Source organism: Dermacentor andersoni, chromosome 1 (genome assembly GCF_023375885.2).
Source record: "Dermacentor andersoni chromosome 1, qqDerAnde1_hic_scaffold, whole genome shotgun sequence".
NCBI classification, from domain to species: Eukaryota; Metazoa; Arthropoda; class Arachnida; order Ixodida; family Ixodidae; genus Dermacentor; species Dermacentor andersoni.
In genome coordinates this window covers 197,980,933-198,008,360 of record NC_092814.1, presented here as the reverse complement: position 1 = coordinate 198,008,360, position 27,428 = coordinate 197,980,933, and the positions used below count along the sequence as shown (strand labels likewise).

The following is a 27,428-nucleotide window of genomic DNA, read 5'->3' as shown; positions in this document are numbered from 1 at the left end:
ACATTTTAGATCGGCGCCATTTGGCGGTACTCAATGTTCCTGGACGCTGACTGCGCATTACTAGAGAGATGAACTCTCACTGTCCTTTGAGACTTTCTCGTAGCCAATGACCAAGTGCACAATCCCTGAATCGGTGGTAACTGCAACTTTCCTGCTCCATGGACCCAGTTCACATTTTGAACTTGTGGCAACTGTAACTTACGTTCTCCGTGACTATAGCTTATTCCCTCAAGCAGCAAAAATTTTAACGTTTATGCTCCGTTTTAGCTTAGTATATGTTCATTTGGACTTGCACGTACCCACACTGGTTATTTTAGTATTTGATATGAACAATATGCCAAGCAAGGAATCGTGCCTGATTTGCACATATCTCGTCTGTCTTGAGCGTTCTTGCGCTCGCTTTTTCTGTTTAGTCGCCATCACGCACGGCGAGTGTTTTGCTTTCGGTGGCGCTTAGTTTTATTGTTTATTATATGTAATCTGTGAATATTCAACGTCTCGTACAACGAGGCAGGGCGTGTGCGATGGTGGGTGTTCTCTGATCAATTGCACGCAATGATTAGCGGTGCTCCTATAGTGCGAGAGGTTTCAAACTGTGGACGCGGTGCACATGAACTACTAAGGCAGTTTTTTTTTTAAATTTGAGAGTTTCTCTGCGGTACAAAAATCTGTAAATATAAACTTGCAAAGCTCTTACGCCAAGTGCGTTCACTTATACGCCAGAATTCGCAGCGCCTTTAGGGGGCAGCCATCTTTTGCCGTGGAATGCAGTAACTGGCGGAAAGAACGAAACAACAAGCACGAGAACACTCAGCCCGTTCTTTTCGCCTTCTTTTCGCCATTGTTCGCTCGCCATGGCTTTGTCGTCAGCTGTCCCGTCATCGAATTGGCAGCCCGGCGTGGGCTACGCGCATACAGCTGACGACTGCGGTCGAGATTCAGTGCGCTTGCACTCAACGAGTGTGCGAGAGTAACAAATTCTGGTCTATAATTGCTATTTCTTTTTGCTCGATGCTTCTTTCTTTCTTTTCTAACTTTCGTTCTGGCTCTGTATGTGGGTTTAATTTTGATGATTTTGGAACAGCGCGGCTATAAGGGAACATATTTTCACAGTCTTATTAGGCAAGAAATGGTAAATGTGTGAGCGCTACAGGTACGAGTAAATCCACACACAGAGAATAATCGTAGTATAAACGCAATTTTTTTCTTTGTAAAATACCTTCTTGCAGCCAAACTGCATTCTCAGAAGCATCGTACGTATCAGAAGTAAGTGTTCTTTATGGGCGCACAGTGAAAAAAAGGAAATGAAAAATAAGTACACTTAATACTAACCGTTTCTGATTGTGCCTTCAGCTTAAACGGATCCTTGTGAGTGACTGCCACCAACGCGGCTCCTGACAGCGGGGTCTCAAGACGGTCTACTGGTTGAGGGAAATATCCGTGCTTACGGCAATGCCAGTAACAAGAAATACTGCCAGCAGATTTTATGCTGGAGGCCTGATGACGCTTAATAATGCTTGTTTATAGGAATGACTCCTCCTGACGTATGATTGTTGGCATAGCTCAGGAAGCAGCAGTCACATGAGCGTCGGTTAGTTTCGCAGGCGCTGCCGCTGAGGTGGTCATACTATTGGGACCACGGAGGAAATAAACAAAATAGGAGAGGCCATGATGCCACGTTTTTGAAGCCAAAAGTGCAGCCATCTTGGTGTGTTATCTCTCTTTACGCCTCCATTCAGCTCGAAAGAGCAAATGTGCGCGAGCTTTGAACTTGCGCTGCGATGAGCCACCAGGAGTGTGCGTTGCTGACGCGTGTCAGAACAAAGCCTACGAAACTTCTGTAACCGTTTTAGTGAAGCAGACGCGCTTCTGTGCTTTTACGTGGCAAGTTGAAGAAAACGAAGATCCACGCCGTGACTACATGTTACTGGCTGACACTCGCACTCGCAGAGCCGAAACACAACTTTAAAGTTTACACACCACACTCCAAACACAGTTTGTCTCGGGAACTGAACGTTCTTCAACAAAAATCCGCGCTGAAAAAAACTTATCTCACTTTTCGGAGGCTGAGAGCAGCAGCGAGAGCTTCCCGATCGCGGTTGCTATGGCAATGACAATGTTTTGAACACCAGTCCCAATGTTCCTTTGTGAAAAAACACCACGTGCCTTCCACCACACACATCTACATTCATTCGGACTGGCCGACGCTTCTCCTACGATTTCCTTCTTCCATCCTATAGATCCTTTTTTTTTTATTGGCTCATGGAATCCTCATGCATAGACTATACCCAACGCTATAAGGATACCGCTGTCCAATGTGCGGCGTACCGGATACCTTGGCGCACCTGATCCTCGAATGTTCATGGCATCTAGACCCAGACGCATTGCCTTCACCGAGAGACTGTTGTAACGCCAGACAAGAAAGCGAAGACCTCATAGAAACGTGGGAGGCCAAGCTCGTCTCCGAGGGCCTGGAACAACAACGACGCCTCGTCGCCAGAGCCAAGGAGGCAGCGAAGGCCAGAGGGTTCCTGGAATGAGGAGACCTCCCACCTAGAGTAGAACCGGGGCTTACCCCGGGATACTGTTTCAAAAATAAACGTTTATTCCTCCTCCTCCACCTCCTCCGCCATATTTGGTAGGCAGTTTCGCCAGTTATGAGCTGTCTGCTTTTGATACCATGCTGGCTTGGGCGAAGGCTGTGTGTTGTATGCCAGATATATGCTCGGTGGCAGTTGCTGGTGGTTTTTTTCGCGCTCGCACGTTCTACTCAATATGACGCGCCGTCTTCTACCTAGGAAACGGTTCTGTGAAGCCTACTGAACTGATTTAAGTCGGCATGGCCATGGTTTGTGCTGGCGTTGAGGCGGACGGAGCACCTAGCGCGATGTGTGCGCGCGTGTTTGGGCCTACAGTCAGCCTAAATTAAATTATGGGGTATTACGTGCCAAAACCACTTTCTGATTATGAGGCACGCCGTAGTGGGGGACTCCGGAAATTTTGACCACCTGGGGTTCTTTAACGTGCACCTAAATCTAAGTACACGGGTGTTTTCGCATTTCGCCCCCATCGAAATGCGGCCGCCGTGGTCGGGATTCGATCCCGCGACCTCGTGCTCAGCAGCCTAACACCATAGCCACTGAGCAACCACGGCGGGTTACAGTCAGCCTCGGAGATCCTCTGTGTATTTCTAAAAAATTTGTTTCAGAAATGTGCCCTTATTGCAACATTCTTCCTGTAGTCCTAAGCTGTGGTTTAGCAGCAATGAGTAGTTAAAGAACATACGCGACGATCGTAACGGCGTGGGTAACAGGCTGCTATCGAAACAAGTTCCGCTGTTTACTTCGACAAGCGTTCAAATTATGTGTAGATACACTGCACGACTCTATCTCGCTCGGTGGACGAGGTTTTCGCTTGCAAATGAAATGGTTGTCGTTAGTAATAACGACATTGGAATGAGACTAGTTTAGAGTGGTCGAGCGGCAGGCCGCGGACTGCGCGGGCATCTGAAGCAGCTACTTAGCGGTAAGTGCTGGTTTATATTGATACATGCATATTGCGTGTTTCTTGTGGCCGATGCACGCGAGCGCCCCGACGAAGACGACGAACGTTCTCTGGCTCTCGAGCTGTCCGCTGAACTGGCCAGCGCTGCAGTTACCCTTTGTAAATATACTTTGTAAATAGTCTCCTGTCTTAATCTTTCGTTCGCGTAACATTTTGGTGGACGTGCGGGGTAATGACTGCGCGGTATATTTGTTCGTTCTATAGCGTATTGACCAAACAGTCATTATCACCACGCGTGGTCTTAATGAGACATTAGTCAATCGTTTTCTTCTTTTTCGCTAAAGATGCCGATGAAATCGGCCTATTTACCCCTATAGACAAGCGTAATTCACACCGTATAACCTGCAAAGAGATGAAAACGGCTTTCTTTTGGTTTTGTCTTCTTCGGCCTTGTCCAGCCCGTCCTCTACCGCGCACTCACCCGTCTTGCAGAAATTGTGCGCTCACAAATAGCCATCACCTTTTCACGCAAAGTTTTGTTGGATATTACTGCTTTACTGGGCGAAAACGCAATGCCGACGCATAAAGCATATGTATCATGTTGGCTTACCAACCGCAGTGATCGCTGTTTTGAGTCACACCACCGGCCTCATACAGGAGGCTAACATAGCATATTAGGCTTGAAGTGCGTGAGAACGATGTCGGTGGGCGAGACAAATATTCGAACTATTGGTGCTGTATTGGTTTGGCCGTACATGAGCCACTCTCATGCTTCAATTTTCACGGCTAACGATCATATAGGGATAAGATCTTCCAATTCGCTCAGGCTTCCACAGACGCCGCTGCATTTCGTTGAGTGGAAACCGATGCAGCCAATGAGGCCAAAACAGTTCAAAACACACATCGCGGCTGGTTATGCACGAATCATGTTTGCGTAGTGAAGATTAATTTCCGCATACTGAAATTACTAGGGCACTCAGTGGTTCCCAGACTACCTAGCATGAACTGATATCCCGCAAATGTTTCAGAGAATGAGCTAAAACATTTCCAAATCATTTCGCAGCACGCTACGGCAACACATTCAAGCAGGACCGCACCGGCTCGCACAAGCCAGAGAGGAGGAAAGGCTCGCCGTGCATTTATTGCCAGACCTTCCCTCCATACTCAATGAAAAGATCTATAGCAGTACCGTTATCGCTGCTTGTTCAATCGTCTGAGGGCGTCGGGAAACAGCTTTCAAATTCCTTAACTACAAAAGTTCCTCGCAAAGAGTTGGCAAACACAGTCAGCGGTGGTCATTAGGGGGGTGCCGTGTCTTTTATTGGCAAATTCGTTCATTGTTTTTCTGACACGTTGTGAGATGTTTTTGATGGTTGCGCTATCGTTAGTTATGGCTAGTTATGCTGAGTGAAAGGACGTGCTCACTTGCCATAACAGCGACGATTGTTTGGCATGCACAGCAATAGTAACACAAACAAGAAAGAAAAGGTATATCAGTACCACACGATATGTCGAAGAGTTGGTTGCACGTCATCGCGCTTGCGAAAAAACAAAAGAACACATGCAGCATACATAAATACACCAAGCAACCGCAATATACCTCGCCTTTTCAGTCGCTTAAACTGTGGAGACAGAGATTATTTGACTCGATAGCGCGCTCCGCACCAGCGTGTAACTTACATACATATATAGCTTGAGCATGATCGTATTTAGCGGATGGCTGACAGTTGAATGTTATCAAACGTTGTGGGAGAGCTGAAGAAAGAGCACTGTAAAGTGTAAAGAAAAACGGGATCACGCACCGGCCATGTGTCTCACGAGCTTCTTGGACGTGAGGTGGTAGACGGCGACGAGCTTATCGTCGGCCTCAGTGGCGCAGAATACGTGCTGCGAGTCAGGTGCGGCCACGAGCTGGCGGATGGGCGCCGGCAACGTTAGCGAGAGCACCTGCGGCGGCAGCGCTAGGGTCAGCCACGACGTCACCGGCACCAATAGCGGCGTCTTGGCTTGGCTGCACCAGCTGCTCGCCTGGCTCACTAGGTCCCCGAGCACCTTGGAGTTGCCGTCTGCGGGAAAGGTAGCGGCCGCAACTGTCAGGACCACCCAAGTGGTTCCGTCGAGGCTGTTGGGTGCACCACAGCGAGCACCCGAAGGCTTTGTTCAAAACTTGAGCGGAGCTTTGCGCAGATCCCTGAGTGCTGGTGCTTCTAAGGCATAGCAGCACCTTTTACCTGTGCGCGCTGCTGGCAGGTTGGCCAAAATGGCCGATCCATCATCACCACCATTATTATTATTAGTACTTAGAGCAAAACATATTGTTGACAAGAAACATATGGATGACAGAGAGGAAAAAAATTGACAGTCGTTTAAGTATATCCTCACGTGACTTGAATGCGAAAGCATTATGACTTCTCTAATTAATTGGTTACGTCCATGATACGTGACGTCATACATTGCTAGGTGTCCTTCACAACTCTACGTTAATCTATCTTATTCCATCTTGCTCTAATTTGTACCGACCTGAATCCACCTTAATCCGCTCTAACGTCGCAACCAGATGGCTGCGACGTGACGTGTGCAATGATGCACGCACTAGGCACACCTTTAGCCAGCCATAACCGTGGAGCTGTCGGGGAAGCGTGCTAGTCTCGCTGCCCGGTGGCCTAGGTTTGATTCCCACCCTGACCCAAGTGTACCAAATCTTCTTTTCCAAGCCATTAAGTTACTTTTTCACGGGTCCCACCATGAAAAATTTGACGTCAATTATAGCATTTTTTGACGTGTTTTTACTCTTTGCGCCATAGGCCCTATTTTTCCAAGCGTCTCTCGATCACGCTGGATTTTCTGCCTCATGGGACATATAATTCTTTCGCATTAATAGGTACGAAGCAGGCTGAGAGCTGCCACAAAAAAGGGCACAACGCCCCCCTGCTCTTCATGAAGGCGAGGATAGAAGAATAAAATCCTAAGATAGGAAGAAGGGAAGGAAGAACAAGATGACCGGTCACAAAGGAAAAGAGTAAAACAACGACAAAGAATAGAACATGGCAGCATAGGAGCAGAAAAAGATATCACCGCAGGTCATATTAATAAAAAGAAATAACACTAAAAGAAGTACAAAATAGCCAAGGTTTTGCCACATGCAAAAGAAACAAAAATACACTATAAACGGGAAGGAAAGTCAGTTTTCTTTTTAAAAAAATGTAAGGAAGGCGGGGTGAGCCTTGTCGCGGCGAGACGCACAACCGCTTGGACAAATGCATTAATCGAGGGCCGTTCGTCGACGAAGATGGTAGTCCCACAGTTGTGACGTGTGCTGTGAAGGAAAAGTGGGTCACTCCAATATTGAGTGCCTCGGTGGGACTAGAAGGCGCACACGACGGACTGTCTACATGTCCTCGCCGATGAAAACGTCCACACACTCGGACACAGCCAACCCATGGCTTGAGTAGCAGTGCTCCAAGCACATCGAGAAAAGCCTTGAACGCGATCACGGAGACGAAACGATCCATTTGCAACACGCCGGCCGGGGTGCTGCTTGAGGAGGCAGCGAAGAGCCAGCACACGAGTGACATCAAGGTGAAACAAAATTTGTGTGCACTCTCAGTCATTGCGAGCATAATTGGAAGCCAGTCGATTAGCTTTTAGATTAGATTAGATTAGATTTCAGGCGATCCATATATGTACGAAGGTATCCACTGGCCTTAGATAAATTGATGTTTTCTGGCAGAGTGAGTAACGCTACGCACAAGTGCATCATCAGCGTCAGTTCTCTGTAATCTGTTAAGGAGAGGGCAAGAGTCAGTAAGGATGACACTCTTAGATACGGTTAACTCTTCTTGCGCATATTTTAGTGCAACATCAATCGCTGCCAACCCCACAGTGGATGAGGTTGAATGCGATGGGTGAAACGCCCTTCAAATTTCAGTTCAAGGGCAGAAGAAAGTTACAGAGGCTCCTTGACCGTCGTTTTGTACAGATGCGCTTGCATGCAAACCACTTGAAGATAAACTGGAAATATTTCGAACAAGTGTGACTGGGTCTATTAGAAGCACCGGAAAAGGCAGTTAGGCCTTTCTGTGTATCTCAGGTATTGAGAGATAAACCCGTAATACACATTTGTTGGTATCTATCACAGGTATAACTCAACCAGGGTCTTCAGAAATGCCATGAGTGGTTATAAACAACGCCGCCTTTTTTTTTTTTCATGTGAGAGAACTGCCAGTGAATTGGCCGATTAAGGAGCGTTTTACTATGTGATTCACATTGCAGACGCTCGATATGATGTAGAGCTCTCTTCTGCTTGCACAAGGCTCAGGGGCGACTGATGTGCTTCAGTAAGTATTGGAACATACTGCGCCTCACCAAGGATGAGTTGGAGGCCAACGAGATGGTCACCTTCCAGCTGGTCCGTCAAACAAGGCTGCACATTCAGGAATGAAAACGCAAACATCACACCAGAGAGTACAGATGACTGATAAATCTGCCGCGATGCTGTCCTTTCGCTACCGACACCCCTTTCTCTCAAGGCGGCCACTTACTTAAAGAGGGATTGCAATTTGCACCGTACAGGCTTAATGGTAGGTCGCCTGAAAATGTGATCACGGATCATTACGTCAATGTAACGGTGTAGTTGCGTCCAATATGTTGATGTGTCACCGAGATACAATCAGCTCATGGTTAGACGAGCGCACTGCCTACGATGGTACGCAGTCACAACCGACTTAGCAGGTGAAATCGACAGGTGAACTTCATCCAAGGGCTCTGAAGTCGCATTCGGAGCTTTCTACAAGCTCGCACGAAGGCGCGGACAAGGTGCGAGGGGCCGCTTATCCACTCACCAATATCGTCAGCATAGATTTATGCCCATTGGGAAGTCTTAATCCTGAGGCAAGTGACTCGGAAGGGCTGCAAGAATACAGTTTAAAAGAATCGGCGATAACACACTGCCCTGGGCTACACCACGCGTTACACAGCCGGATTCACTGGTTGCTCCTCCAACGCACACTTTATTCCCGCGCTGCGATAGAGAGGCACAACTGACAGACCGCATCATGAAAGTTTGTGCTCACGACAGCATGCAATGACAGCAGTCTGTGATGGGTTAAGGATAATTAGAGAACGTGCACACGCGCTGAAAGGATTTGTTGAGAGCAGCTTTGCAGAATGCTGTAAATAAATGTGTCTGTGAAACTATGTATAGCAAATGCACATTTTTCAATTCATAACATGAGCAGCATGCTCGTGAAGCCTGTGGAGCCCATCAAATTCGCCAGAACAGTGACTTATCTGGAAGTGTACTTCAATTTTGCAAGGCGCTGTCACACGGTCGAAAGAACCCGTACAAAAATGAGTGTTGATTAACCATTGATATATTGTTGGGGAATTGTTGAAACAACGGACTTCAACAAATTTTCAAGAGCAATTGAGTTCACTCAATCCTTGCACAACAATATTACCGTTGAGTGTTCTCAATAAACAATTTATTGGGTAATTTGTGTTGATTTTTCTAGTTGTTCTTTTGTTGTGTAGCAGTTGAGTCCAGTATACAATAATTAGAAATCGCATATGAAGACATTCCAAACATGTTTTGCGATGCGTTCCAACCTAATTCCTGTCACTTTGCGGCAGGTAGTTCTTCTTTCGCCTCGCTTTCATTAATAGAAAATTATGTGTGACCGATGGGGTGGAATCGAACGTCGGCCGTCGAGCCCGGTACTCTAACCAATAAGCCACGAGCGCGCGCATAATCCTCTCATTCGAAAGCTAGTAAGCTGTGAAATGCTTGGCGTGTGCGCCGCGTGCCACTTCCTGGTGCTGTCGCTACAGCTGGCGCTTTGAAGCGCCTATCTCCGGGACCGCCCCACTTTCGTAGCCATTTTCGCTACGTAAAAACTGCAACGTTAGACTAGATTCATGACCGCCCAAGTTCATAACGATTTATTTCTTCGCCGGTGTACAAATGCCATCGTCGTTTTAACATACACTAGATGACATAACCATTGGTACGATCCGAAATGAGCACGTTTCGGGGAGCAGAAGAATGCGAAATTCACTTGCAAACACGGTGACTACGCGCATGTGGAGTTCCCCAAAAGTAGACACGGCGGCAGCGCGGCCGGCGATAAGACCGGTGCCGACAGGCGACGACGCTACCTTCGAGCATCGGACGCACTGTGGGAACCGTAGGATGCAAGCGCGCACACGCTACAAACATACACGGTGAGGTCTTCGAATTTCCTGCGACGTACCCTCTGTCCGTAAAGCAAATGTAGTTTTTTTGTCCAATGTCCGTGGTACTAGAGATCAAAGAATGAACGCGCTTTGAGATCGCAGCGCGCAGCCGCTATAACCATTGACTTCAAAGAGCTTCAGATTCAGCAACAGCCGCAACAGTATCACAGCCAATCGCTGTATCTGCGGCTGCTCCCGTTACTCGCCTTGCAAGAAGCACGCGATTCATTTGAGCCTCGCCGAACTGTCGTCTTCTCATGTTCCAAGCCTGCAGGTCTCGTATGTTCAGTTAAGAACACCACAGGGAAATGAAAGAAATACAGGTAACGGACTCTTATTGTACCTTACTTGTCACCTCGTCATCTGCAAAGATGCTGCAAACTATTTTAGAAGTTTTATTTTTCTAAAAATAGCAAAACTAGTAGTAATGTTTATTTTTAGGTGGCGCGACGAACGTTAAGGTAGGTTCGGGTGTGTATGTGTGCGCGCAAACAGGCGCAACCGAGCTTCGTTTTGCGCACACTTTTGCAACAGTACACATGGTTACCGCTAGTTTCGTAGTCGCATTTTTTGGTCGTAGTATTTATTGTTTACGCTATAAATTAGGTAGTTCTTAAAAATTTATGAGGGTTAGTTGATGAAAAATTATTACTAATCAATTAGTGGTTCTTAAGTGCCGTTATATTGTGTTTGAAAGGTTTTTATAACTGAATACGATAGTGAAGCCATGTGAAGCTGTGAACGGCTCTCGGACTCAGTTGTTCGGTTGCAGTTGTGCGGTGGTTCACGCCTCGTGCTTCTTGATGAAAGTATTTTCTTTTCGGACATCATGACGCACATTTTAGTGAAATGCTTTAACGACGATAAGTGGGACGTTTATCCGGTGAAGTGGTTGGCTCACCCAACAACTAGTCTTCTACTGATGTGCGAGCCTGACGGTTTTGATGAGTTGCGCGGCAGAGGCCATGATGCCTCTTGGAGAGAAGGCACCCCGAAACAGTCGCAGCCGCACTTCTGAAGATAGGTAAGTAATCTCGTTTTCTTGGGCACGTAGCCTTCTTTTCTATTTTGACATTGACGAGCGTGACATGTTAAGCACACCGTTCACTTTCTTGAAGCAAACCGCATGCCCCGGAGCAAATGCGCGCGATACAAACTCTCGCTGCCGCCGTCACTTCGTTTGAAACAATGGTAGGCGAAGAGGTAGCGGCGCCCCATGTGCGTACAATTGCATTGCTTCATTTGTTCCTGTCTAATAACGTTTCCTTCATTTGTATGAGAACACAATTGGTACATAAGGATCGGCTTCTCTGCGCAGTGATAATTTTCTACAGTGGCCACGTCATCTTTCATGGGGGCTCACGTATGCCGTCTAAGCGCTTGTTATCGCGTTCCGTTACGTGAGAGGCGCGCTGCCTTTCAAGGTATTTAGGCAGGCACTACGAGTTTAGGAGAACCGCGACAAATAATCGTGCAGCAGGTGTGCAGCTGTGCTACGCTTGTACCACACTCGTACCGGAAGGCAGTGTTGCACTTCACGCTTACGCATTTCGTAACTATGGCCGCATTCCAAAGGAGCGGAATGCAAAAACGCTCGTGCATTGTGCATTGTATGCACGTAAAAATTTCCAGGAAGTCAAAATTAATACGGAGTCCCCAACTAGGACGTGCCTCATAATCAGATTGTTGGTTTGGCACGTGGAACATCAGAATTATTTTTTTTTTTCCGTAGTGCCTCATCGTATACCATACGGTTAGTGTGATCACCTTTTGTGCCGTAGCGGTTAGCGCGCCTCGATTTAGGTTGCGGCTAATGATGCGGCGCACCACGAAATATATTTCGCCTCTCTGGGATTTGCGGAGAACGGCCAACCAATTAGTCACAGCTTCCGCGCGGTGACTGTACACGGATGCACAGCGCAAATGAACGGAGGTGTGTTGACGCGGTCAAAGAACACAGCCGCCGACGGGCTCACCTTATCGTCTATCACCGCCAAAACTACCGCTGTAAGCATCTTTATCTAGCGCGGCGGGTTGCCGTTGAAGGCGTACTGTACAATTTTAATAAGCGATAACCGAAACATGCCACCGTTCTCTGCTGCCTCTTTGAGTTGGACCGATCCGAATGTGCGTTGTTTCCAGAAGCGAAAGGAGCGCCAATCGGCGCGTTGTCGCCTCGAGCTAAGCGTCGCACTCGAGCACCGTTTGCGCGGTGAAGAATGACGCGTGCATGAAGCTAGCTAGCTCACTGCGCGGACGCTACCGCGCAAAACGCGCAAGGGCGTGTACGCGACGTTCTGCACACAAATCGCGCGGGATGATCGGAGCCACGCCGGAGCGGCTAGCTTCAAAGAAGCGGTACATGTTCTCACTCGTACAGGCACGCTCACGCTCGCATCGCTCTCGGCGTATGTTTAGGTCATTCCTTCTACTGGACTTCTGCCCAAAGATTCGATATCTGTTTGGTATGGGCTATGCACTGTCGCGTGGTCTTTGGTTCTGCGAGAGAGCCGGGAATATTTTCCCCACTATGAAACATCGCTGTGCGTGTTTTAGCTAACATTTACCGTAGCAACCCATTCCTTCCTTTTCTCGACGGCACTCGTAAAGAGTCGCAAATTTTTACTTGCCAGTATAGTGTATAGTTTTATTTCGTGCGTAGTTATGTGCAGTGTGTGGCAGATTCTTAATCCGCGCAATATCATTTTCTGTCCACATTCCCTTCTCACAGGTTACGTATGCAGTAAATTCCCAGATGCTAAAGTGTTCTACGCCAAAAGCACCTTGGCGTCGTGCAAGAGACACCCGTTGATATGTGGCTGATTTACTAGCAAGCTCGCATCTCTGTTGCCACTCTCCATCAAGTGGGATTTTCAACTATCTTTTGTGTCGATCTGTGGTGTACTAGCTGCCGCATGGACACTGTGAAGGCTTACTTTCGATTTGCTCTGGCGTTTAGTAGTAAAGGATGGGCTACCTTTTGAGGGGAGGCATTTACTTTTGTTTGTGAGAATGTTTACCAGCCTAACCAAGTGATACGTGGGTACTGTAAACAGCAGCACGAACAGAGGCGGACGACGAAATAGGTAGGAGCACACACGAGCGCAAGGTCTACTAAAAGTTTGCTTTTGATGACAAAGGTATTAAACACACTGGTCAACTTGGCAAAGGTAAAAATCCGTGCATGCGTGGCAGAAACAGCCACGTGCGACAAGAAACAAATATGAAGCCATGTCATGTAGAATAAACGTGCGTGAAAAACGAGAACTATCGGTCAAATCTATTGAAAAAGCGAAAGATTTGTCCGATAAGTGATACTACCCAACGGGAAATACTCTTTTGAGAACAACTTTTTCCCACTAAGGGCAACAGATAACTTGGTTATGCAATTGTTTCGTTTGTGATCAATAAATATTGCTTCTGGAACTCCTCTGGTGTTGCGGTATAGAGCAGAAAGAACGATTGTTTCATCACAAAGACCAGAACACAAGAGGACTTATGGAAGCATTATTTATTGATCACGAAGAAATATTCATAAGCAAGATTTCTGTGACCATTAGTGGGAAAGAGTTGCTGCAGTGCTTCTCGTTAATATCACTTACAGGAGAAACCTTTCAGTTTTCATGTTTTTGTTAGTTTTTGACGCACATGTTTATTCTACAGGACGTATTTAGGTCCTTTTTTGCTGTGCCGGGCTGTGTATGCTGCGCATCCATGGCTTTTTCTTTGTGAAGTTGGCCAGTGTGTTTAAAATCTTCGTCTTCACGAATAAACTTCTACTTGAGTCAGCGTTCATGTGTGTTCCTACCTTAATTCATCCTTCTCGTCTCTGTTTGGGTGGTTGTGAAGTATAAATGTACACCGAATTGGCGAAGTGTCCATAGAATTGATACATGAAGTTATTTGCGCTGTTTATTTCAGGAAGAACGCTATAGGGTCTTATCTTCTCAATGTTTTTGACACTGAGTGCATTTTTCTAGTTCAATTTCAAGGAGTCCCCTGAGGAAGCCAATAAGAGTGATGGTAACTTCCTTTGTGTGTAAGATTTATGAATTTCATCCATTCAAGGCATGACATGGCACATGCCTGATTGTAGGTTGCAAGCATTCGTAGTAAGATCTACTTTTCGGTTCTCATGACGCTTCTTTGTACTGCGCTGCATTCTCCAGGCACATGAACCTTTTTATGCTCTAAGTGCATGCGTTCTTTTTCTATATGTTGGAGCGAAAATTGTAAACTTAAATATGCATATATATCATTTTCCTTGTAATCTTTTTCAACATGGGTGCTGTAGCTCCCTCTGTCTTTCAGTTACTGCTTTGTCCCAATTTTTGTGCAACCTTTATTTATTTTATGCAGCAAAATTCTGGTGCTATTTTAATAACATTTTATCTGCGAAATTGAGGTAATTGGTGTTTCGTATATGCATTTATTGGCGTTTTTCACTGTCTCAGCAATCTGGCTGTCGAGTCATTGGAACCTTTTCTCATACTTTATGACTATTTCTGGGGTGCTTGATACTGAAAGTGCAGGTGACCATTTATTTGGCTGTTTGGAATTGTGCTAGCCATGTGTTACTACCAATTTTCTGTGCTAAATAATTATTTTCTCTTATCGTTCAAAGTATTAGCCTTTCCTTATCTCTTTATTGACTGAGGTAGCACTTAGTTGCTGGGTATAGGAAAAAAGGCCCCAAAAAGTGGTTTAATTAGCTTTGTGCAGGCCCATAAAGATTACCTGAAAATGAGCTCACTAAATTGAGGAAATGCCACTTCTGTACCCCACATTAACATAATCAAATGGTGTACTGTTTGTTCTTGACTTGTGCCAGGGAGATAAGTTGCTTTCATTACACAAAAGCTTTACAAGTTTATTTCTGAAGAAAGCAATCCTGGCTTGTCAGAAACACGATTCAGGTGTTCATCATGCCCGACAACTTTCTAAATTATGTCTCGTCAAATAATAGCTAAGTTGAGTGATGTTATTTTATAAAATAATTGGGCAACATGAAAATATATATATCTCGAAGACAAAGCTCAGGCAAGTCTACTTTGGTACTTCATTAAATTTTAATCGTGGTGAAAGACGTGTGCTAAAGGTTGTATATATTTACGTGAAGTCATTTGTTTCAAGTTGTTTATTTTGCCTTCTCACAGTCAGCCGTAGCTCTTCCTGTGATGTGTTAGTGTGCGCAACATTTTAATGTAACATATTCAGATGTCTTGTGTATTCACATGCAAGCAGCTCCAAGTGTTCATGTGTTCAAAGTTGGTTGTTACAAGGGTATGCTAAGGCCTGGCTTTTGAGTCGCTTTGCCTTCTAGTCATAAACTTAAGTCGAAAGTGAAGAGCACTATGATCGTTTTGATTGGATTCATATGTATAGGTTTTTTCAGATGTATTTACACTGCTAGAGTGCTGTAGGTACTAGCCTGTCTCCAGGTTCGATGTAGTGGTGCCTTATGTACTGTAATAATGTTTCACGTGCACGCATCTTTAGTGTAAATAAAGGTACTTCAAGTTGATCAGTCTCTCCTTTGATTTTGTTTGTGTTTGGGAAAGTTACGAACAGGCACCGGGGCATGCAAGTGTGAACAGCGAAGCAATTTCAATATATGAATAAAAATACACTAGCCCAACGAAACGTCAATCATATTTCAATGGCGACTTTTGAAATCTCAATGGCATCTCAAGTGTGCAACAATATGCTTTTCAATGCTGTGGCAATAATAACTCAACAACAGGTCAACAGAACTACCACAACGTTAGTTCAAAGCAGAATCAATGGTAACTCAACAACCATTCAACAAAACGAACACAACGGGCCGTCTAAGCACAATGGACTTTCAATGGTAACTTAACAATTATTCAACATTGAGGTACCCAATGGTGTTTCAATTCGATTTCAGTGGCCAATATTCAAGAGTGCTCAACACTCAACCCAACAATTCTCCAACATACTCTCAATAATTCCTCAATAAAAAACTCAACATTGACCAACAATATTTCAATGCCTTCTCAATAATTTTTTTTGTACGGGAAAGCTCCATTATTTTTCGACCATGTGACAGCGCAACCAAAGGCAATGACAACGTCGACATTGTCTATCTTTGTACGTGCTTTCTTCATACATATGTCACTGTGAATAGGCAATATAGAACGGTCGGAAGTCAGCACTGTGTATATCTGACTAATCTTTGTCCCGTCTCTCGCGCTATTCATTCCCTATTGATCGATGCCCCCCACCAAGCGGCCAAATACATAATCCTTCCATTGTAATGGTTAAGATGCTGAACAGCCCTCCGACCTAAAGAAATCAAAACATTTCGTAATTTTCTGCTAGAAAGGGACAAAAAAAATGGACTCTACAGGAGATACATTCATAATACGAGCCCGCAGATAATCGTCTACGACATCAATGCCAAATTACGATTGTTAGGTAAGCATCCCGATAGCCTGCGACTCTTATCGTGTGGGCAAGTGTGCTCGCAGTTCGCTGAATGATATGCTCCTGCGATGCTCCCAAGCTTCCAGCTCGGGCTGTTCATCTCCTTCTGAATCCTTTTTTATCCCTCGCGTTTCATGGGCAGCCGTTGCTTTCTTCGTGCCGCGCGTGTCATGCGAACGAAATCATTCCAGTTTTTGTTCCTCCTGTAAAGAAGGCAGCGTCCCAGAAAAGATAGTATATATAGTGTGGTGAAGAGTTTCAGACAAACATCAAGCTTGCAGAGAAAAGTACTCCGGCCTCGGCTACGGTGGAGAAGCGGAAACAGAAGTGAACAATATATATACATATATACAGCAATACAGAGGTGAAAAAGAAAGACATAGAGCGAGAAGCATTACAGAAATGCTGACTGCACTAAATCACGGTCACGTCTCAACAAAATTTCAGCAGATATATATTGTCTTTCTGGACATGCTCTAAATTTCGCAACACTTTTTCGAAATTCCTTTGCATTATACCAAACTTCTTTCTGAGCACCTATTATCTGCTTGTCGAACTGGAAGGAAACGAACAGGGCTCAAAGCTACAAATATATTTTCGGCACGGGTCAGTCGCACTTTTCTTTTTAAAGCGCAGCTTTTAGGCGCCCGTTCCTGCGTTGAGCGTCGGAGTGCGTCGGCGTCATACCTCGTAACCTAGTGAACGAGCCCAGCGAAAGATGGAAGCGAACGCGGAGCGCAGCGGGAGATGAAAGAGCAGCGCGCGAGGAGGAAAGTGGAGGAGGAGCGGAGGGGGAACGGCCTGCGCATGCGCTGAGTTGCCGGTGGCCACGGCATCCGCAGCCGCGTGCGATCTCATCTGCGCTTCCGAAGGGAGGGGCGAGGGGCATGGTGGTGTGAGGTAGGAAGGGTTACGTTCCTCCGCGGCGTCAGCTGCTGAGGCCAGTTCGCGGTATCAGCGTGTGTGGCGGGAATCAGGGCTCCTGTAAGGGGCGATGGCGAGCTGCTACGAGTAAAGCTCGACGTGACGCTCCCTTGGGTGTTGTCGCCGCTGACACTGTTGGCACGATTTCCCCTCGACGAAGGGCCGCTCTCGTCGTTGGTGGTACGAAAGCGAGAACAGAAAAGCGTAGATCCGCGCAAGACAGGCTGTGCGGTGAGGATGGCTACAATATGGCGCCAGAGTAGCGCGCGTCGTTTGTATGGAAACAAAACGTTACATGAGTGGAGGTCTGTCTGCGGCGGTTCCTGTGAATCGCGCCCACGCTTCACCCACGCGCTGCCTCTCGTGATCTCCTGCTTAGCGAGGCAGTCACGCCACACTTCGCTACGTTTGCAGTGTGCCGCACGAGACGGATTGTCCGCGCCAGCCACGCTACTCACAGCGTTCTCTTCCTAATATAAACCGTCTACCTATATAATCATAATACAAAATATTGCAACGCGAAATGAAATGTATAGAGCTGTGCTCAAATTACGCATGATGAAGTATCGTGATCGTCAGCAAATTTTTTTCTTCTATTTTCGCGGTGGATATAAGATGCATTTGGGCACGCGTAAGAAAAAAAGAAACAAATACTAAGAACACACCATGCATTTAAGATTTCTTTCGGTAGCAGACTCGCACTATAATTAATGCTCAAAAGCTACTTCGAAGCACATGGATATATGCCTCTGAAGTTAGAAAATAAAGTGCCATCAGGATGAGCAATTACGACGTTTCTTTGTCTTGAGATAGCGCTGGTCTCGCCGTGTGAAGTAAATTTTAGGGGGGCATATTTAATGACATCGACATAGTGTCATATATTCTTTCTTTCTTTTTTCTTGGCTCGCCGAACGGAGAGCGGCAATAAATTATAAAGACGGCAGAACGTATGCTGAGGTGAAGCACCACAAAAAATGAAGAGGAAGCAGAAGGAGAAGAAGAAGATAATGCAAAGAGGCGACGAGGGAATAATATTTCGCAGCGAAAGAATCGCGTGCCGGAAGAAATGGAGAACAGAAAATACCGATCTCTGCATAGCGCGGTGCGGTCTACTTTCACAAACAGATTAGACGAAGGAGATCTGTTTTGCGGTGCGTTGGCGTTTTAGCTTTTCTTCTTTTCTTGGCGACGTCCTCTGTTTCAAATATTTCGGAAGACGCTATCAATTCTTGCGACTGACGCTTCCTTTTTCTTTTCTTTTTCAAACTTACACCTCACCTATCACTTCGCAAGAGCAACAAAAAGAGGTGGATTAAGCTGCGACCATTGGAAAAGTAAAACGGCAGCTGCGAGTCTAATTTAAATGCCACTCAGATTTTCTCTCATCGCCCCGGCTAAGAGGCGATGAATGGCCGCATACTTCAGATGCAGCCAGTTAGAGAGAGAGAAAAAAAAAAAGAACAGACGAAAATGTGTGGTGGTAGGGTTTAAAAAGTGTACCGGTCATTCAATTCCATAACTTTCTCATTCTTTTTTTTTTCTTTCAGGTACAAAGAAGGTATCCATAGAAGTTCAGAACACTGGCACCTCCCTCGTCCGCACGTCGTTGCTAAGCGTCCAGCTACCATAAAACGCCAGCTGTTCTTGACTGCTGTCAGTCGCTCCTGTTAAGGGCCTGCTTTCGTTAACTGAAATATGATCTATCTTATACAGCCTGAAAGCGCCTGCACGGAAAAAAAACTAGACAGACGAAAACAAAAAGAAAACGAGTGTACAAAAGTAGGTAGAGGAAAGGAACGCGTGCTCACTTCGTTCTTGAGCTCGACTTTTATGTGCCCCTGCGTTGGAGGAGGTGATACCGGCACATTGCAGCCATAAAAGGGGAGAAAGGCACGCGAGCCTCGTAGTGCGCTTTGGCGAGAGCCAGGGAAAGATACTGCCATATTATTACTTCTTTGGGTGGAGTACGAACAGTGAAGAGAAAAAAAAATGCTGAAGTAACGTTTGCAGCATCGCATCCACCGAGAGCACGTGCATGGGAGCGTCTGCGCCGAAGTGACAAGCGACGTTACTCTCCCTTTGAAATGTACAAAAGGCTTGTTCGTGCCTGCGTAGTTTGCAGACATTTATGCGCGAAACTTTGTTTCTTTAATGGCGTAAGAGACGTCCGATGTATCCTTCGAAATTTGTTAGAAGTACGGCAGAAGGACCCGAAAGTTAATTGACCTCACAAAGCTATATATATCATTTATGCTATACGCTGAATCTGATACCTGAAAATAGTGATTTATGCGCGGTCACCTTATAACAAAGCCCATGGCACAGTTCTTGATATGCTGGAACGAGTTTTTCTTCCAGTTTTGGATAGTTCGGCAAACGAATTACTTAATAATTAATTAAGTACCACAAACCTAAATTTTTACTCGACAAACATTTCATTGTTATATTCCACGAATGCATTCTCGATGGGCAGAAATAAAGCTGAGCAAGTTGATCTCATTTTTTCTTGAAGTGGAATGGTATTTGGGCTTCGTGGGGCTAAGGCAGCACGTACGACGTGCTTGGTTGATTTGGAACGTGTCATATTGAGGTACGTTGGACTTACGCGGGGAAAATTTGTTAGAGGTACGTAGGAAGAATTGGGAGTCGAATTCGTAAAGTTTTCGTACGTAAAAACTGTTCGCCATTGATCACTTGTCTTGCCCATGTTATCATCGCTGTCCTGACTGGCCATGTCTGGTCTATGCTTACGAACAACTCTTGCGTACGAACCGCTCAGTGATTACAGGTGCGGCATATTTTCCGAATAAACTACGACGGGTGGCTCCACCTATAAAACATAACTGCCGCAGTTCTCTGGGCCCGTATTCACAAAAAACTCTTACGCTGGAACTGTTCGTAAGAGCCAATCCTGATGCCGAACCATTAACGAAGGTGGCCGGCCAATGACAAAAGATCGCTTTCGAAACGAAAAGCTTCGCAAATTCGGCCCATGATTCCTTTTTGCAGTGTGAATTTAAAGTATCTGGACATACGTTACTCAAGACGAAAAAAAAAAAAAAACGCTATATTCGCTCTATGGATTGAGATTACATTCGAAGCTGTCTTGACAGTGCTTTGGGTAAACATGCACTGAGCCTGAGCACTGACACTCCTTAACCTGATAATCGTACGGACGAATTCAGCTGCCGCCCGTGGTCGGAATTTGACGGCGCATATTACAAGACACAACTGTCACGTCGCGGAAACTAGAAATCACTGTTCTGCCGCACTCTGGCATTGGAGGCCCATTACGATCACTTTCTAAATACTTTTCTAAAGATGTTGAACGGTGCAAGGTAAGTCAAAATATACACTCGTGCCCCTGCGTTGCCCTGAAAATCAAATCGCGTTATTGGAAACAACAGCACAATATACGGAATAAACGTACCAGCGTATGTTCGCAGCCAGTTTAAAATTTCGGTGGCTAGCTGCTGCGGGTCTTGGCTCAACACGTCGACGGACTGCTTGGTCATATTGTACAGAAGCTCGATTTCCCAGTCCAGGAGCTGTTGGAAGAGCGGGACGTAAAACATAATTATTATAACTATTCTTCCGGTCATTTCATTAATTCATTTTTATTTGCTTTGTGGAGGAAAAAATATACACAGAAAATGTTCATACCCAGAGCCAATGATTAGATGGGAGGGGGGGGGGGGGGTTAACTACAACATTTGTCTTCAAAGAACACGTAAGTATGCAGTGGAATTAAGCATAAAACATAGGGTCACATTAAATGCAATATTTTTTTAAAGCGGCTAAAACCAATTGCCGCAACACGGAGAACGCATATTTCACATTTGGTTCGATAAATACACGTCGTTGGAAACGGCATTTATCTCTCGTGCGAACGCTCTCTCATTCCACTTTGCACGTCTCGTTCGTGAGGATGTATATGCGACCCGCCTTGAAGCATTCAAAAGCTTTGTCCTGAATACGAACGCTGGAGTTCAGCAAACGTAATCACTAGGCGAATGCCGCGAATAACGTTGTTAGCGTTCGCTTGAACATTACGACCATGGATATTGAGAAGCAGTTCGAACAAATGGGAGGCCAGAGTGTGTTACAGAGGACCGAGACGCAAGTTGAAGGGCGAGAGGCTACATATCGTAGGTAAGATATTTATCTCTATTTCTTTCTAGCATGTCTTCCACACATAACCGCAGTTATCACCGACAATGTTGGACACGTCGTAAATATCCGCAGACTGCGCTGTCAGCGTGACGCATTTGGTGTAATGATATCAGCAGCAGCGCTCTGATTCTTCCCAGTAATGGGTAACTGGTTGGCTATGTAAGTGGGGGCATTGTGAACAAACACCGTGCACGGAGACCCGATTAGGGGTATGCTGCTTTGGAAAGGAGGACGCCGCATGCAATTTCTCTTTGAAAACCTTCGAGGGCAGACAACCCTGAAAAAAAAAAAATTGAGAGGGGGGAAAAAACCAACGTTTGCCCGTGCCCAAAGGGTTGCGGCGGAAAATTTCACGGAGTGGGCACTTTTGCCTAAACGTTACACCCCTGAGAAAATTCGAGTGCCGGGCCAGGGAATTCCTGTACCAACATATACTAACGGGCCACCGGTGGCAATGGATTTCCAACCCATGACTTTTCACAGCCGGGGTGGGAACTCAATCAAGAGGGCACGGCTGCGATATGGTGCTGGCAAATGGAATAATAACGAGTTAACCAGCGAGCGAAGTCCCGTGGTGCGCCAATAAAGCTATATATCACTGTAAAAATGTTTGCACCCTTAAGGGTGTTTGCTCGTCTCACGCGTGACACCCCTACCGTTAGGGCTTTACAAAAATTTACATAGAGAACTACAACGGAGCTCTAAGCAGACGTGCGGCGACAAAAGATGTGGATGAAAACTATGTAATCATTCTGATAGCCTTGGGCGTACAGAAGTATCAGACAGGAGAATTTCACAGGGATAGATATGAGACTTTATTTGACGCACTTTTTATGTCGCCTGTCACAGCTGTCATAATTTTTACTTGCAACAAAAAGTAGGCAAACAAAGTGCCATCATTGGTCCCCATCAACAATTTGATCGCGCCCCATAACGTGAGGGTGGTAGCCATGCGACAGCAGGAACACCCTTTATACTGTAATAAAGGTGTAAGATGTCTAGAGCGTAGGTGTATCCGCTCACTTGATCATTGGGCGACATACAAATGCAAAAACATGCTTTGCTTTAGGCAGTCAACTTATTATCATCCGCGGGTATTGTTCACCCACCCAAGGATATATGTATGCTTTCCGAGCTTTGTAAATGTTTACGCTTCGAGTCCACGCGGCAGGCCCTGGTCCAGCATATGTACAATATGGAATAAAGAGAAAAAAAGAGTAGCAAAGTGCATACGTACTTGTGCGCGAACGATTTCCAAGACACTTTTCACGTAGCTGATGGAAGCTCCTCGAATGGCGGAAAGTAGAAATTCAAAATTACATACTGCATCTTGATTGAGCCGCTTAAAATCCCCTGTAAAAAAAAGAGGAACAAGTGATACAATAAATAGGTATTTTAGAAAAAAAAAAATGTAACGAAGCACGAGAGTATAACGAGCTTGCAGCCACATATAGTAAGAGGAGCATGACGGCGCTTGTTGCCATAATAGCGGGACTTGAATGCTTCAAGCTTGGTTGGAACTACGCGTCATGGTAGGCAACAAGTTTGTCTTACCGTTAGGTGCGGCTATTCAGTCACGCAAAAAAAAAAAAAAAAAATTCTCACCGTTCTCAGACATTCTTTCTGCTCGATAAAGTATACTAGATGTTGGATTGCGCAACATGTTGACGGCACAAACAGAAGAGAAATACAGACAACGGAACACAATGAAGGTGCAATCCCACTGTAGAACGACTGCACTATTCGTTGTCTCTTAATGCCCCAAACTTTGTTGATCTTTCTGTATTTGCGTAAACTCCAATGCGAAGTCTACTAATTCAGTCTAACGTATTCATTAACGCTGACGTGCAGTTTGAGAGGTGAACACGATGTGGCGTGGTCCGCGCAGCATGATGGCCAGTCCGGCCAGTCCTGGTTAACGGACGCGTGAAGTTGTGCCACTCTGCTCCAATTCTCAGTGCCAATAATCCACACGTTAAATTTGGATGACGCGCTGACATGCCCCTGACATGACATAGCGCTCCGTTGTGTGTGCTTCTGTTTTGTGCGTCCCGTCAAAATGTTGCGCAATCCAACATCTAGTATTCTATTTCCTACACGCCTGTAGTCTTCAACCTTAGCTTGCTCGATAAACATCTTACTTTCGACTTAATTTGCCGAAAGCTCATTAGACCCTACTTAAACATTTACATTTCGAGAATGTACTTCGTGCACATGCCGGTGTGTTGGTATGATTAATTATCAATAATAATAAAAGAAGAACATCTGAATGACCTCGTCACTACTCTTCAGATAAAATTACCTTACCACTATGAAAAAGGTGCTGCCAAAGCTCGTCTACTTCTCGGAGAAGATCGGACCAGTCCTCTTTCCTCTTTGATTTGCTTGAATCATCAAATGCCGGTCCCTAATAGAAAGAGGAGAGATCTGCACATCATACATTGTTCAGATCGAGTGGCGTTGCAACGGTTAATACGTGATAGAAAGCATTGTTAGTATAGGACCCAGAAGGGAACCCGTAATCAACTTGATTTCTTTCAACAAGTCATACTACAGTGACCCACCAAACAAAGACAGGAGGGAATTTTAGATGCCTTGTTTCGGCGGTATTTTTCTATTTGCGATTGACAATATCCGATGATTCACCGTAGACACGTCGAGCATTTTAAGAATTCATAGCTGGATGAGTCGCTTTCTAGCTGCGATATCTTTCTCACATGGTCATATTAGTGTGCACTCCATCGTCATAAGGATTTATCAAGGCTTTTCGCTGACATTCTCGGATCCTGAAAAGAAAAATGCAGCAAATTAACACTAGATTCACAGCGACATATTCTATAAAATACTTCGGAACCGGTTAATGCTCGGGGGTCGTCGGGTATCCAACGAGGAGCTGCGAAAGCTGCTTTACATGTGATTCGATCATGTATACAAGCCGCATTTCACATGAACTTGCATTTAATGCGTCCATTATGCTTCATGACCTGATTCACGCTATAATGAAAAAAAAAGAAAGAGGGGAGATGGGAGGAATAAAAATGGTAAATTAACGAGCACTGAACGACATGAGAGTGATACAAAAACCACTGCCGACGTTAATGCCGGGGAGGTCACTAGAGATAATTGGCAAACGGTGCACTAAGCAGGCGATTAAAGGTACAATGAAAGCGCGAATAAATTTGGCCGACATCTTGAGAAACTTTGTGAAAAGTGAGGCGATGCTACAGTGATAGGCTTTATTAAGTATATAGTGCAAACATTATCTAATGCATGGTGCTCCTACGGAGGAGCACAGTGCGTTTTGCAAGACTTATGTTTCTACAGACGTCTAAACTTCAATTTTTTTTTCTCGGAGAGCTGGCCGCTCTATTGTACGGCTAAATATATATGAATAAGCGGACACAACATGTGGAAATATCATGCATCTCTTCTTCAGTAAGGCTATTTTTGTCCCAACGGGCAGTTTGCGAGAGGCATGACAAGGCTTCACAATTATGTAACAACATGAGAAACGAGAGAAGACCGTGCTATCGAATGCGCGATCACCACAGATCACGATGTAGTAATTGTGGCTGTTACCAGTGGCGTAGCCAGAAATTTCGTTCGTGGGGGGCTCACTTTGCAGCTCGGCCTCCTCCTTATAGAATTAGCCGAGGGATCAATATATATATATATATATATATATATATATATATATATATATATATATATATATATATATATATATATATATATATCTCTGTAATTCCCGTCTCATAAAACTCCTTGGGTTGCTGCCTAAAAAATCTGTAAATGACTACACGTCATCTTCCGACACGAATCTGGTTTCCCTTGAGCAGTTTTATCGAATTTTACCAAATGTGGAAGACGCAAGGCAGCAGGTCTGGGCTGCATGAGGGATGTTGCAGCGTTTTCCACTTGAACTTTGCCAGTTTTGTATTAACCACATCAGCGACGTGGGAACAGGCAATGTCGTGAAGCAAGATGTTCCCAATGCTCAATTTCCCACGTCGTTTGTTCTTGATTGCGACACGCAGGCGATCCGACCTTTCACAATATCTGAAACGATTTAGAGTTTCTCCAGGTTCAGAAAATTCGATCAATAATGGCCCCTAACGATCTAAAAAGAAGTCAACAATTTTCCGGCAGAAATGACGGCCTTTGTTTTCCTTGGGAGTGGTGAAATCAAATGTTTCCACAGTAAGCTTTGCCGTAGTGTTTCAGGCTAGTAGTAGCGGCACCATGAGTCATCCCCGGTCACAATTGCAGACAAAAAGTCATCTGGGGTTCTTTGACGTGCACTTAAATCTAAGTACACGAGTGTTTTCGCATTTCGCCTCCATCGAAATGCAGCCGCCGTGACCGGGATTCAATCCCGCGACCTCGTGCTAAGCAGCCCAACACCATAGCCACTGAGCAACCACGGCCTTTTTAATTGTGTTGGGGGTGATTGCACGGTAGCTTTGGCCCGGCCATGAATCGTCTTTGTAACTTTCATGTCCTTCTTTGGACAGTTTGCTACAACGCTTCACAGTGGCCAATGAAACGCAATGTTCAACGCATACGGCAGCGATACGGCGAATAACTTCTTTTGGGGAAACATCTTCATTTGTCAAAAACATCACGACACCAAGCTGTTCAACTTTTGGAGTGTCCGTTATGTCACGCAACCATGTTCAACCCAGTGTATGAGAGCATTAAAGAACATTTAACCTCACCTCTGCATGTCACTTGTAAATAAGATGCGTATGTTCTACGCGCATGCCTCGAAAATAATGAGCCGAACCATTATTGCGCGGGGCGGGTTGTCTCACTTTCATTTGACTCGCCTTCGTACATTAGACATGCGAAGATACAGCTTGATACAGGGCAAAAAACTGTCACTGGAAACAAAGTTCACTGTGCATATGCACAAGACCTCGCAACAAGATATTTAAATATATGCATAAGTCACCAATAAACCTACGCGCCTAAGAAAAAGTCACTATATATAATGCGTCAAACAAGGCAAATAAACAGGTTGCGCAATCACAGATTCACAGATCACAGCACCCCACCTCCCTCCACTCCCAAAATATATTGCGTGCGACGGAAGGCGGCGCGCTTCCTCCCCGCTTTTCTCCCTTGCGCACACAAGACTGAGCCACCATCATCGGCTCCCCCCCTCCCCCTCCCCCCACGCTTTCACTCGCACATAGAGCATGCGGTGCGCGGTCACGATGTTATCGCCCTTGGCCTTTATTTATACGGAACATGAGGGCAACGGCAGGAATGCGCCTGGAGTCTTCATATAGCTCCTATTGGAATAATATAATAGTATCCGGCAACTGAAGCGTCCTGTGACCCATTACTTTCCGCAAAAGAAGGAACAAAATCGAACTTTCACCATGCGACAATTCGCTGCGCCGCAACAATGTCTTCTTTTTTTCTTTTGTGGGGCGGGGGGCGGCGAAATAGAATAACGCCAAGGAAAGCATCTTGGCTACAATCGAATGCCTACTTTGGTCACCTAGGGTGGCTACCGAAGGAATATCGAAGAAAACGTGTGACGCTTGGTCCACAGAAAACCATACGCATACTGCTCGGTATCCTACACGGGCGAGACAAAATTCTTCGGAGAGGTTGCGCTCAAGCGAACGCGTTGCAATCCGTCGAGTCCCCGCAGTGCTGGCGGCGAGCGACTATGCATTGTTTCCCTTTCTCGTCTGCTAGCCAGAAAGCGTCCAAAACTCTGCCAGGTGAAAATGCAGTCGGCCAGAGAAAAACAAACGCGCATCCAAGTGCGCCGCGCGGTTGTCGATGCAGCACGAGAAAAACGCACGCGCTCTGGCTGGATCGGCAGCCCGCGGGTTGCGAGAACGAAAAAAAAAAAAATGAGAAAGAGGCTCAATATATCCTCGCGAATAAAAGTCTAGGTAGAAAAATAAATCAGAACTTAGTTAGAATTGTGGCTTTAGTGTCTTGACATGAATGCTTTGGCGCAGGTGAAAAAAAAAAATGTTCATATTATTTTCTGTGACCTGACGGCACAAATGAACCACCACAACGCTTTGTCTCATCGGACCTCGCTGCGTGCTTTGTCAACTTGTCTGATAATATGTTGATTTGGCTTGTCTCGTTGTATGGCCCGATGTACGACTTTAGAA

The 27,428-nt window shown here is 45.5% G+C and overlaps 1 protein-coding gene across 1 annotated transcript in view; it reads right to left on the bottom strand.

The window, feature by feature from the left end:
• LOC126547118 (protein qui-1-like) overlaps positions 1 to 27,428 on the bottom strand; it is a 154,932-nt gene that overhangs the window by 80,727 nt on the left and 46,777 nt on the right. The window contains exons 6-9 of the mRNA XM_055062607.2: positions 23,590 to 23,689; positions 22,520 to 22,635; positions 20,540 to 20,657; positions 5,307 to 5,570 (exon numbers count right to left, since the gene is read on the bottom strand). Of these exons, the coding sequence (XP_054918582.2) occupies positions 5,307 to 5,570; positions 20,540 to 20,657; positions 22,520 to 22,635; positions 23,590 to 23,689 (598 nt within the window). The remainder of the gene's footprint in view (positions 1 to 5,306; positions 5,571 to 20,539; positions 20,658 to 22,519; positions 22,636 to 23,589; positions 23,690 to 27,428) is intronic.